The sequence below is a fragment of the Ornithodoros turicata genome, chromosome 7, assembly GCF_037126465.1.
Source record: "Ornithodoros turicata isolate Travis chromosome 7, ASM3712646v1, whole genome shotgun sequence".
In the NCBI taxonomy this organism is placed as follows: domain Eukaryota; kingdom Metazoa; phylum Arthropoda; class Arachnida; order Ixodida; family Argasidae; genus Ornithodoros; species Ornithodoros turicata.
This window is the reverse complement of record NC_088207.1, coordinates 36,802,495-36,816,296: the sequence shown is the minus strand read 5'-3', so window position 1 is coordinate 36,816,296 and position 13,802 is coordinate 36,802,495. Positions and strand designations below refer to the sequence as shown.

The following is a 13,802-nucleotide window of genomic DNA, read 5'->3' as shown; positions in this document are numbered from 1 at the left end:
GCCAACCAGAACTTACATTCTGGGTACCCATCATACATCTGGAGCATACATCGTTTGTTTCAAAAAACATCTCTCTTAAACTTGTCGCAGAGCAATGCTCTTCGCATTGGTGTGTTATAACAGGATGAGTTTTTTTTTTTTTTTACTGATGCTGTACAGTGTTCTGCAAAAAGGGATTTATTGCAGTACATATGAGTATTCATACAAATCTCTGCTCAAGCATAGATACTTTTACAATGCACTACTTATGTGTTCAGCACAAAGGCACATGTGGTAGTTGGGCTCCAAAGCTGTGGCATGTGTACACACACATTTACATTTGCACTTGAATGAGTATTAGCAGTGGGACGTCAGAGTCTATCGCAGATCGCTAGAATTATGCTTGGCAACGCAGCTGCCAAATTTAGCTATTGTTGGAACCAAGGAGCAACGAAGCTGAGGTGTCATGTGTTTGAATCCACAACAGTACGAGCAAAAGAGGGCTTCCTTCGATGCTGTTGCCATGGGATTTTGTTCACATTCAATGGTGGTGGTAACATTTGAAAGGTGGGATACGCGGAATAGCACTTTACCAGTGGACAACATTTTCCACCAGGTGGCCAGGGTGATTATGGGATTTATTCTTGGGTAGACTCGGTTACAGCTTACCAGCAACTGCGCATTATAACAACCCAGTCTTCCTGCAGTTCATTGTAACAAGAAAAATAAATGTCTGGGTTTGAGCACTTACGTGTGTATAGCATAATAGAGGTTGTGCAGTGCACATTTCTGCAACAACAATGTACGCAAGTAAGGCACACGTGTATGTCACCATGACTGACTTCCACTCAATGAGGGTTATTGCACCACACATGTTATTGCACTTAATATGAGGTATGTTGATGCAGAACTGTGATGATAACAGTAATGCTAGTTGTTGCTCATGTCACCCAAAATGCATTTATGATAATGGGAGTCATGCAAAATGCACAACTGGAATCAAACAACTCTGGGGAGGGGGAAGGTGCTGACCCAGGATTTTTCCCAAGTTGTTTGGCTTATGTGTTTGTGTCGTTAATGTTTGTAGCCTGCCTTGGCTATTTCTCGTTGTTTGTGTGCAATTTGGAGTTTTATAAATACATGTAAGACGCACGAAAGAACGTTACTTAGGGAACAGTTTTCAGAGGTCAAATTTCAAGATAATTATTCAGCAAAGGCATGAAACTTAGCACAAATCCACCTATTACAGCACAGTCATAGCAGATATAAATAAGCAGATATAAATTCAGAGTATATTTGCTCTTCACTTGTGAGCAACATGTAGAACAAGTGGGGTATGGATTTGAATGCGGAGGCATATTTTTCTTCAAACAAAAGTTTAACATGATGACTAGAAGAAGAAAATGCATACATGTAGAAGATTTGCAACTTTTTGCTGGATTTGTACGCAAACTTTTTTTTATGAATGTAACATCATTTCTCGCTGCTTCAGTGATTTTGTTCACACCATAATACCTGCCTCTGCGGTTGGTCCTATCCTAAGAAATAGCTGCTTTACTTCCTTAATACTAAAAAATAGCCGCCTTCAAGAATATGTACTTTTTATTTTGCCGATTTGCTCTGCTACAGTACTGTGACATTGCAACAAAATTAAAAAGGTCCTGCAGGGGCAGGTCAGCATGTGGGCGTCACGGGTGCATTCAGCCGAAACCAATAACTTTTTATGAAATCCACTTTCCTTAGTACTTTTGCTCCTTTTAAGGTTTGTGCTTCGTGACATCGCAAAATTTAGCCCCTGGGTTACCCTCTATGTGTAAGTGCTAATGAAGACAAAAATAAAATAATTTTGACTTAATTTACTTAATTTTTTTACTTTTGCCACATGGACACTGGAGCATGCAGATTCATTCATATGTCTTATCAACAATGTTGAGCATGGGTGGGATCATCTTTACACAATGTCAAAGACACAGCCTAATGTGAGGCCACAGTGAAGCCCTTGAACAGCCTATTGCTTGCAAGTGTCGATAGTGTAACTTCCTTATCGTGGTATAGATTGCACAACAACTGCTGTTTGGCTTCTTGACAGAGAACATAATGCAAACTGGTGAGCTGTCCAATACCCACACTGGATCTCCCTTTTGTCCTATTGCATAGTAGATATTGTCCTAGTGCATAGTATTTACCAGAGCAAATACATAAAGCATTTGTTAGACTCGGGTCCTGTATGACCATATAGAATAGTGTTTTTTGCTTCAGCACTTCTGATGTGCATATTTTTACGAATGTTCGTATACATATATGAGCCTACTCTATGGCACGACTGAACCGGTAATGCTACATCAGTGGGCGACATACCGAGTGGCTCTGCTGCCACAGGAGAAGAATGCATTTCCTTCAATGTAGGCCAACTTCGGTGATGTCTTTGTAGGAGCTGAAATTCCTCTTGAACCCCAGAAATGATTGGGACTGTGGCAGGGCTTACCATGCTCCCACATACTTATTGGAATACAGACCAGAATGTGGAGCTCCACACTTGCATCACGTGGAAGATGCTACAGTGTTATATTGGTGCTAACGTAGCCTTCTGATGAGGTGTGAGGTCAGGATGCCAGAGATCCATTATGAGCACTAGTCGAAAACTCTCTCCTTCGTGCCACACCTCATGCTCGAACGAGTCGTCAAAAATTATAAATTTTCCAACCTTCCAAGTCCTAGTAAAAAAACAGAAAAGACATGCAGCATGTAGTTAAAGGCATTTCCTTTAGCACAATGATGTTGCTTCCCTACCTGGTATCGTTAGCCACACGTATTCGCACCTTAGGTGGAACAACTAGACCTAGGTGTGCCCGGAGTCGACAGTTTGTTGGACCAGTGTGTGCCCAGACATGTGTGCCCGGATGCATGATGGAAAACTTCACCTGTGGGGGGAAATATACTAACAGGTTATCAAGAGCATCAAAAAGTTGAGAAATACTATGTGGTCTCAGGTTAGGTATCCTTGTTGGACAGCCCGTCACACTTGTCACCGTGCACTAAAGACCCATACTTTGCAGCATGCTTTGCATGTATGCTGGCAAAAGGAAACCTTTCGTAACTTGCAAACTGGACTCCCTCAAACAGTATGACAACAACAACTTTATTTGGAGATGTGAATGGGGAGTTTCATCACCAGGGGTGATACTCTACCCCAGAGCTGGTGGTGAGGTGGGGAATGAACATGACATGTTTGAATTTATGTAAGGCAATGCAGTTTTAGAAGCTGTAGTTCTATGGGGACTCTACATGGGAGAGGAGGATTTCCCCTAGCTTCCCTCTCTCAAAATACACTGCCAAAAGGTACCATTTCAGAAGAGGTATGAACATGCAGACCCCCCCCCTCCTCCTCTGGCTATGCCAGTTGCAACAGCCTCAGTATATCAGCAAAACTTGGACAGACACAAAGTGGAAGACAGCTTGGAGGGAGACACACATTATCACAAAAAATATTTCTCACGCCTAGTTTTGGAGGCATCTCAATCTGGTTTTAGGAGAACAGATTGTATTGTGGCTCTTTTTTCTTTCTCTAAGAATTAGGAAAGCTCCTTTTTTCAATTTTGTATCAAATATCTCGGTGTTTATTTCAGGGTTATTGAACGATAAGCAAAAATGTCTGGCTCTTTTCATTCCACCGTGTATAGTAGCCCACAATGTTTGGTCAGAAACGCTCGGGCCAGAAAGCTCTAAATGAGCTTACAAGGCAGAAGTATTACGTATGTGTGGCTGTCTTTGTAAAATAATGCTGGTTTTGTGGGATCTGATAGTGTTATTTAAATATTGCTCGCAATGGCTGATGGCCTTGCTAGTTTGGGAGATATTTGAGAAGGTGGTTGCGTGAAAATACAGGACTGGATTGGAAAAGCAATTAATGTGACATTCCATGCTGAGACGTCGGCCATGTGCAATTGGTCCAGCAGACAGGACACAAGTGCAAAAAGGCAATGATGTCAGCAGCCCTATTAGGCCATTTGTTATTGCATCAAAGAACTCACCTGGCCTCTTTTGCAATTTGCTGCATCAGGTATCTTGCTGACTAGTGCGCAGGTTTTTGGGGCTCGTTGACAATTCTGATCAAGTTTGCGTCCTGAAATTGTTGTGTAGACAACATAAATAATACAGTGAACATGTAAAATGTGTTGTTCTTGCTTGTAAAGTTTGCACACACCTATGTACAAGTAAGTTAAGCACCGCTATTAGAAAGACATACCCCTAGAAAACATTTCAAACTGTCTCCAGTCACCAGTGTCCCGGAGGTTTTCGGACTCTGGAAGGAAGCCTCTATCATCCATCAAAGAGATAGCCTCATCTCTGATCTCTTTCCAATTTCTTTCGAGTTCCTGAAACCCAGATAACATTGCTAGAAGCCGTTTAAAAAAAAGTGCATGATCTCTTCTTTACGTGCACACGTGCATGACCTATTAAATTTAGCATTCAAACTGATGCATGTAGGCATATTTACCCGAATGCTTGCCGCATAGGGTGTTTCCCCTGCGCGCCACCAGGGTTGTGCCTTCAACCCACGCACATTATACAGGGAACGTTGATAAACGGAGAAGAACAGTCCCTCCTTCACGCCCTCCTTGTACACTGCCTCTGCCTGCGAGTTTTCCGCCGACATTGTTCACTGTGTACGTTACCTTCGTGGAAACTTAGCAGGACAACTCTCACCTCTTTGGCTCGTCCAGTGCGGGCTAAGGCGTCTCCGAGGTGAAAGTAAAACCTTCCGTCGGTGACACCAGGCTCTTTTGTAGCAATGCCTTCTCTCATGTACTTTATAGCACCTTCCATGTCATTCCTCTCGGTCTTCAATATGAAGCCGTAGTGCACTTTAGCGAAGCCATTTTCCTTGTCGCGTTGCAGCACCTTGGATGTGACACATCAATGCTTACATGGAAAACAACTTTCACACACAACTGTGGTTTAATGCTTTAGGACTTCATTTTTGTACCAGTTTGGAGGGTGTGTTTTGGACTTTCTGCTGTGCAGAAATGCTTAGAGTAGCACAATCCTTTCACGATTTGATGAAGGTATCGCGGGTACCAAAAAAATTTGGAGGGTCCGCAAGGTTTTGTGCAGAATTTACCTCAGCGACTTTTAATTAAACTTAGTTAATCGATGACTAAATGCACTGCAAACATTTGGGAACTCAAGTTAGAAAGAGTGTTAATTATGGAAGTATAATTAAGGCCACGGGTTTTCCGCGAATCCGCGAAATATCGCGCAGTCCGAAATTCATCGCGGAATCCTTCGTTTGGCATGGAATTTCACGGAATCCCTTATTTGTAGGGGTGTGCAGATATTCTGGTTCTCGAATTCGAATAAAGTACCGATCACTCGAAGTATTTCATTCGCGAATCGAATACCCAATATTCGGATTTCCGAATACCCGACTATTCGCGGAATATGAACGACACCTCCCGAAAGTGTGCTTCACCTGACGCTTCCCTGCATGAGGTGAAGCCTGCTTTACGAAATTGCCGCTGCTGCAGGACCAACAGAGAGAGATTGCAGTTTAGCTCAAGATAATGTTAGCCCAACTTTATTGTGCATACTGCGCCTGAGGAAGGGGGCGGCATTCCTCCCGTGCGCAGTTTAGCGGTGGCAGTGGGGGATTTTGATTTGATGTTTGGGAGTTTGCCTTTAAGGACTCTTATATAATGCCTACAGCCCAGAAACAAAAAGGGTGTCCTAAAGGTGTAATTTCCACAGGGCATCTATTGTAAGCTCCTTCCTATAATCTTCCTATAAAGTTCCGATAAACTCTGTAGATGCTGAAAGATCTTTAGAAAGAAAGAGCAGGTATAAAATGACTGCAGGCGACAGACGGCATTCTTTGTCAGAGGAAGGTATCATGTATGTAATGCTGAGCCACAACAGTGCTTTGAATCTGTAATTTTATAAAATATTTTTTGCTCCCACATTATCCAAGAAAATAAAGTGTGTCCCATTTCAAGCAGCCGTTGACTGCTTGCCACAGAAAATCGCGGAATGTACAAGTCGGTGCCGCAGAATTTTGAATTTGCCACAGCAGAAAACCAGCGGCCTTAAGTATAATTGAACTAGTTTTTATTTTCGTGCCTTTACGATGAAGAGAACAGCTGCTGGTTACCTCCTCGAGAACCTTGGCTGCCTCCTTTCCTCGTCCCATCATCAGGTACGAGACAGCTATCTGGTTTTTCACACCCACGTTTTCGGGAAGTTTCTCGGACATCTCCAACTGTAGCCTCAGGGCTCTTTTGTAGGCACCTGGTGCAAATAATTGCAGATTTTGACTAAGCTTCAGTTCACTGTACACATATAGTACCTTGTATTTCCGGGTTTTATATTTTCTTAAAATGGGGGGGCAAGCACCAGGTTTTACCCCAACAGTCGTAAGGAGGGGTAAAATCGGGCGGTATCGGGTGGAAAAGTAAACTTTTTTCGGGTGAAAAATATAAGAGCAGCGCTTCTTGCACGAGATGCTGCGCGGCTGTGCTGGACATGCACTGCTCGGCATTACGGAGTGACCATATTGTTCACTTCACATTGTTCACTTTCGAGGTCTTTTAGGATATCATCCTATAAACGACGATGCTGCAAATTGAGGGGTAAAAACGGGCTTTACCAGGTTTCACCCTAAAACACAAGGTTCTACTTGCGCATCATCATGACCATCTATAGCGCTAATTTTATCTGTTTCAATAGAAGAAAACAAGAACAAGAGGACTCACCAAGGAACCTCATACGGTCAGCGCATCTCTTGCCAGCTTCGAGGTACAGTTCATTGGGCACCTTGGGGAGTGACATTGTGTCCAGGTAGGCCTTAATGGCATCTTCTACAATGGCATTACTTTTCTTTATCTCAGCTAGCTTTTCAAGAGCCCTGCCTTTTCCGTAAGTGGCTCTCGGGTTCAGGGAATCAGTGCCAAGGATGCTGTTAAACTGGGCAAGTGCTTTTTCAGGGAACTGCAAAGTGCAATGAGTGTAACATACAACATTCAGAATGAGGGTGAAAGTGCAGAGATGGAATGGGTTAGTGGATGAAAAAAAGGTGAAAGAGAGGACAAGCCTAGTTTTTCCAAGTACACTAAAGAATGCATGCCACATAAGTATGCTTCAACTGCATGGTCGGTGGGTGTGCCAAAAGCAGGAATTGTTAGTTTTTTTATTGCTTCTCACTCACAGGCACCAAACATTCCCACAGATATCTTACCAAAGAATATTTTGGTAGGTTTTAGTCAACTGCCAGAACCTATTACCAGTTGGCCCAAAACTGCAATGCAATGCAAATGCAATGAAGATGTGGTTTGAAAAGTTTCGTGTTGCAGAAAGACTGTGCAGCTCATTAGTGTCCTGCTGAAACAAGAAAATAGGTACCAGGAGTCCCAATATCTCTCCTGTGCGAGCTTTAGTCGAGCAGATATTTCTTTTAGGTCAGGGGCCTCAAACAACCGAATGCTGGCTTGCCGTCTGACTCCTTTGTTATTTCATGGAAGCAATTCTCGCATGCAATGTGTTTACATCATAAAGTCTGAAACGGCAATCTTGAAAGGCAACAAGTTAACATATCAGCTATTAGACGTTGTACTTTATGAATAATCTGGTTGAACATGTGTGCTGTGAGCATGAGAACAGAAATAATTAGAATATTGTTTATCTAAAGATGCTTTACCGTTGCAAAGAAGGCGCGTGGACATGATAAGACATGTCGTAGGTCATTGCATGAACATGTGGCTGAGTATCTAGGTGGTACAGCCCATAGATATTACTGTTATCCCTAACCTTGTAGCACACCCAGGCAAAACTAGCCACTTCACTATCTCTACAGGTCATTGCAGTCTAATCTATGAAACGACGATTAATCAAAAGTGGGTGTGCCACATACTTTCGTCAACCCCTGTACCTGATCTCATTTATATAGCTATGTTCCTCTTTGCTACACACCTACCATAGGGCATTAGCTCTAGGAAAATTCTACATATACTAGCACCTGACATTAGTCTCGACCAACTCAGGGGCTTGTGTTACCATGTCTTAACATGCAATGATCACAGATACAACATGACTAACCTCCTCCTCTTTTTTATGATGTTCACCTCCCTATCTAGGTTCTAACGAAACAGCAAGAAACATAGTCGTGTTTTCCTCGGCTATCTTATCCTTTCTTTGCTTATGCAACAGCAAATTTATAATGAGCTTTTTAGGTTCCTTTCTGACAGGATTCACAAATAATGAAAATCGGTCCTACGGATAATGCACAGTCGTCAAACAGCATGTTTCTGTAATGTGTCTGCAGCTACTGCACAGAACTGACAGCGTGATGCCCTATGCACAGGATACACACTATTAATGAGAAGTTGCATAATGCAAATGTTTACACCACTTGTCACATAATGTAAAAAAAAATCATGCAACACTACAACGGAAGCAAATCATACAGACCAAAGGAAAACGTGTTAGTAGAAATGTGTCTCATCATCGAAACCAACTACTCTACTACTGCACAGCAAACATGTTATGCAAAGAAAATGAGGCACACGTATCGGATCAATTAGCTTAAGTAGGAAATAAATGCTTCTGATTTTTGTAGTAAACTGTCAAATAGTTATCCCTGTACTAAGCTAATCCTAACATTGTTTGACTTTTTTTTATGCACTCCAAAAGAAATCGTCATCTTGGTCCTGCAAATGAAGAAAGATTAACTTGACACAGCAGTAGCCTACGGAAGGATGGAAGGAGAGAGACCCACCAGAACAACTACACGATCACAAAGGAAGGACATCAGGAACTTGCACACACTATCATTGTCACAGACGCAAAAATACTAACTATAACAACAGATACAAGTCGTGCAATAGCCATAAATTGATTGTTAAAGCACATCATTGGGTGTGCAGTGGCTCACAACATAAAGAAACTGCATGTGTGACATGGCTGACTTCTAGTAGCCCCAAAGTACTCTCAAACCAGTCCACAATGTGTTTGTCATGAAATCTGGGTTAGCTATGGCCATGTTCTAACCAGACATTTCAGTAACACCTACTCTGACCAATCTACCTTTCCCAGCATTATCATGGAAACACTGCTGTCATCAAAGATTCTAAACACCTTCTCAAGAAGTTCCTCAGCTTCTTCTAAATGACGTTCAATGAATTCTCCTTGTGCATCTGCCTCACTGGGCTCTTCTTGAAATGTAGATGGTAGGCTTTCTACTACAGACTCAACTGTTGCACTACTCGCATGAGATGCTTCTGGAAAGTCTAGAATTGACAAATAATCACATTTAAGGCTTTAATCTCAAACAGCACTCCCTGAGAATTCTATAACAGTCATTCAGTTACCAGATCCTCCTGCTTGAACTAGTGTTGTCGGTATTATTTCATCATCCCCCTGGTGTGTCGTCACATCGGCTCGGGGTGTGCTTTCTGAAAAACTTGAGGTTTCTATTTCAGGATGTGCAGCTATGGAAACTTCATCTGCAACTGCAGCTTCTTCAGTGCTTAACAGAGATTCCAGTTGCACAGCAGATGCTTCAGTCTCACTACTGTCTTCATAAAGTAACTCGCGGCTTTCACTTTCAATCACTGTGTGCACGGGTATCGGAGCATCAACCGTAACAACACTTTCTGCATGAGTCATTTCAACAGCCACAGGTTCTGACATGGAGGGCTGAATTTCCACTGTATTCTCTGTGAAACAGAAAGGTTAACTTTAAGTCTGACATTTATTAAACGGGGGATTAAACTTGCACAGCACAGCACATGGCCGTCATAAACAGATCAGTTGAGCTACAATTTTTCTTGGTGAGAACTCTCCGCTGACATTATTTCACCCCATCAATGCAGGAATAGTTATTCCCCACGTACTTGGGTCACCACAGGGAATCTCACAGTGTTCACCAAACTTTATTCCGCTTTCTCTTTATAGCAAACGTTTACCGGCGTGCTGGAATCTTCTACTTTTATATTTGCGTAGTTTTCATACATAAACTTACTGTATAAGTAGGGTTCTTCGTTTTCAGGTAAAACCCCGGATATCTACCCAAAATCCTTGTGGTCCTTCAACTTGTTGTTCTAGGTAACCCGTCAGAAAAGTGAATCATAATATCAGCAACCTATTTGTCCTCCTTTTATAATATCCCCCCGCAGGAGAAAAAAGACGAGCTTTTGTGGAGCTTGGACAAGTGTTAGAAAACCACGGTCATTCACCGCCCCAGTTACGAGTAGAAATATAAAGATTCTTGTTTCTCGTCCCAGTGTCACGGCAGCGGCTTGTTTCATATGCCTTTCGTTTCACCCGAAAATTCCCCGGTGACATATCAAACACAGATCGTAGTGCCGATTTCTGCCATAGTTCTTGTGTATAAATAGCACCTGATCGCCCCCCTCCCCAGAATTTAATATAATAAATGTAATATAATGTAATAAATGTAATATAATATAATAAATTTAAAATAATATAAATGGTTACATTTGCGAGCTCAATAATTAGTGAATTTGTGAGGAGCCAGAATTGGGCAATAATTTCCGGATCCTTAAATGCGCGGTGCGTCGACCCTGCCTCAAACATCTTACGAGCCCCTCCACCTCGAGCTTCCGGGAAGAAGTTAACAAAAGGTATCACAACTGGGTAGTAACCCATTGCATTTGTCTTCTTTTCGAGCCCTTCCGACTCAGAGGGCTGCGATCAGGGGGTCCTTAGTCGGCTGGGGTCATTGCCGAATTGCCCTGTCTCCTGTCATTCTTGTCACTCGATATTGATTCGGAAACTTGTAAAAAGGCCGATTCGCATGGCAGCATGCTCAAACCTACACATGCTGGATGCATGATCCAGACTTACAAGGAACTGGAATCAAGGGACGCTGATATCCGGGCGGGATTCATGAAGGCCTCAGTGTCCTGTGACAATTTTCTTAAATACTTCGTTCACATATTTTTCTGTCACTGGTTCAAATATTTCGCAGCATTTAAAAATTGTGAAGAAATGGGTGCTCGTGAATTTTGCCAAAATTAGTTCCTCGAGGAAATTACTACTTATACAGTACATTAATTTAGTAGGGCATTACCTGCGCTGGCGTGACTTTCATCAGCGCTTCCATAAAGCGCTTGGCTCGAGGAGGAAGATTCACTCGGTGCATTCTGCAGAAATACAGTGTGTTACACGATTCCACATGAACAATACTTAAAATAATTAAGAGGCAACCTACCCCAACAGTTGCATAATTCTCTTCAACACTTACTGGCCTATCAAGGAATTCGTTTATTTCATTTTGTACTGCAATGTCATCTGCAATATAATGCAGACGTTATACATACTGTAGCAGCCGAGGCTAACAAAACACAAATGGTGTGTTAGTTTCACATGCATTCGTCAATCTTTGATGTTTGTCATTAACAGCATTAATTCCTTTTCCAATGCGCAGAAGAGTATGACTGGCAAAGAGTGAATGTCTGAGCTGTGAAATAAAAAGCTCGACATAGTAACAGTTTGCAGCGCAAAAGGTTTTGATATCAAGAAAAATTTGGTTGCTTCATTTTTTGTTTCTGACAGCTTTCAGTATCCTCTCTGTCTTCATACTTCAGGAAGTACAAGCGAGAAAGGTGTTATAACGTAAGGAGTTTGGTTTTATAACATTCTGCAAGTTGTACCTTCATATAAAGGTTCAGCTTGTGGATAGACTAGAGAATCATCTGCATCTCTATGTCCTGTAACAAAATGGGAGCTCATTTATAGAGATACTGACATGAATGCATCTTACAATCATCTCAATAAAGTTGAATCAACGACTTACCCACCTTTATCATCTTCTTACAATCACCATCTTACATAAAGTTGTTGTTTGTTGATCATTACATTATTACAGTTGAAGCAGCAACACGCCTCGACAACACACACACGTGTGTGGTGGGACAATTATATAAATGGTTAATTAAAAGTAACCCAGTTACTGTAATGAATTATATTCCCACTAATCAATTACCTCCAGAATACTTCTCATATTATGAAAGTGTAACCATGACTGAATTAATTTTGCTAGTTTTGTAGTGCAGTTACTTATAGAATTACTTTGCATGTGACTCAGGATTCAACTTCATAAGGGGGGGTCGCCCCCCTTCTTAAATCTGCCCGAGTACTCCACTAGTCATTTCACCTGTCCTTTCAATAAACATTTCAGTGATGTATACAGCTAATACATAAAAATCACATAATGCAGTGAATATAACTTCGTATAACTTGACTATTTTTCTGAGTAACTGTAATTAGTTACAATTACGATTTTGTGAGTGTAACTAATTTAATCAGTTTTATGAGCATGCAGTTGTTGTGCAGTTGTAACTCTGTTACTTGCCAAGAGTAATTTTAGGTGTGGGTGTGTCTGGGCATGTTTTGTCAGTGATATGCTCATGTCACAAGGAAATTACCAAACAACCTGTCAAGTAAGGATTGAGCACAAACTAAGTGGTGCATAATAAGAGTTTGCATGTTCTCAACGTTGAGAGCGTGTTGTCGTTGCGCCTATTTGTCCGCGTCTCTTGGTTTTCTACCTCCCCTAACCTGTCCTCTTCAGAGCTTGTGAACAGCCTCTGGTCCAGCAAATCAAATTAGTGACATTAGTCTAAATCAGTGGTAGAACACCAGTGATTTTGTTTCCCCTTTCTCTTCTCTATCTCTCAATGGAATAGCAGGTCGACCTCGCGTTTGACAGACCATTCCCTTTTCTCCTATAATAAACATGTGTTCCCTCATCCGTCTTCTAACATTCCTATACCATAATGACATTTTGCAAGAATACTTTAGAATGTTGAACATGATTTGATCTGTCTACACAGTGTGGTTACCTCTATCACATCACAAAAAGAAATGTCCTTACCAGTAACACCATATAGTGAGAAGATTACTGCAGCCAGAGCAAAGCCCAAGGCAGTGAAAACTAAAACAAAGGCAATTTTCACTGTACTACTACGCCTTTCCTGCACATCCTCCTGTGTGCGGCTGCCTTTGCTAGTTTCTTTCTCGGATGGCAGCTTTGGATGCACTGTAGGTTCTAACGCAGCTGAAAAGAAAACAAATATCGGGCAGATGTCACTAAGGTGTACAACAAGCCAATGTCAGGACTGATTCTTGATTAGAGACCTCAAGCGTGGATCTGAACTAGGAACTACGATGATCACCGACTTGAGGAGCCCATAGCACACAATTTCCCATTATTTCTTGGAACCACTGTGTTATTGTGCAGATGAGTTTTTATTTCCCAATGTGGATGTTATGGATTTTCCAACTGGTTGTTATGAGCAATGCAATTCTAGCAGCGGTACACACTTAGCCAAATACTGAGTTCCGCGACTACACCTGTTCGTGCTCTGCTGCCTATGTCAGAGCTACATGATCAGCGTGATGCTGTGTGTGATACACCAGCATCAACAAGACTTTTTTTGATGGTGGTGATTGGCGAGCGCAAGTAGCCACGAATGCCACAGCACACAACCATTGCGAAAATACCACTACTATTTATAGCTACCTTTCTCCTGTGCCGCTTTGCGCTTCCTGCGTGACCGCGGCTCGCGATCCGACATGATTGTGGGTGCAATCGCTGAACTCCGTCAACAGTGTACGATCCTAATAAGCGGCAAAGAAGGCACGTCTGTGGCACAAAACATATCAAATGACCCCTACACGTCCACCAAACTTAGTTTTGTTAAACCCACGCGTAGACGACACACGCGCGTACCACGACACGGGGCTTGAAGTGAACTCGTCTAGGCTACTGTTGATGTGAGCCTCCGGGGTGGCCACTGATAGCCATG

At 42.1% G+C, this 13,802-nt stretch overlaps 1 protein-coding gene across 2 annotated transcripts; it reads right to left on the bottom strand.

The window, feature by feature from the left end:
* Positions 1 to 159: 159 nt before the first annotated feature.
* On the bottom strand, positions 160 to 13,749 carry LOC135400955 (aspartyl/asparaginyl beta-hydroxylase-like). 2 transcript variants are annotated; one of them, XM_064632997.1, is made up of 15 exons: positions 13,517 to 13,749; positions 12,869 to 13,051; positions 11,646 to 11,702; positions 11,204 to 11,283; positions 11,063 to 11,135; positions 9,339 to 9,686; positions 9,106 to 9,257; positions 6,729 to 6,963; positions 6,128 to 6,264; positions 4,687 to 4,881; positions 4,478 to 4,615; positions 4,226 to 4,355; positions 4,011 to 4,102; positions 2,770 to 2,900; positions 160 to 2,693 (listed from the first exon to the last, which is right to left on the bottom strand). In XM_064632997.1, exons 1-15 carry the CDS (start codon positions 13,569 to 13,571, stop codon positions 2,543 to 2,545), a joined length of 2,157 nt encoding a protein of 718 aa, XP_064489067.1. In that variant the 5' UTR covers positions 13,572 to 13,749; the 3' UTR covers positions 160 to 2,542. The 2 variants fall into 2 exon arrangements, with proteins under 2 accessions (XP_064489067.1, XP_064489068.1); XM_064632998.1 differs by lacking the exon at positions 11,646 to 11,702.
* Between the last annotated feature and the right edge of the window lie 53 nt (positions 13,750 to 13,802).

Coding starts and splice junctions, on each gene's coding strand:
- LOC135400955 (XM_064632997.1), bottom strand. CDS start 13,571: ATGTCGGATCGCGAGCCGCGGTCACGCAGGAAGCGCAAAGCGGCACAG. Junction 4,882..6,127: donor CAGCCAAGGTTCTCGAGGAG/GTAACCAGCAGC, acceptor GTCACATCCAAG/GTGCTGCAACGCGACAAGGA. Junction 2,694..2,769: donor CGTGTGGCTAACGATACCAG/GTAGGGAAGCAA, acceptor TTTTTTTACTAG/GACTTGGAAGGTTGGAAAAT.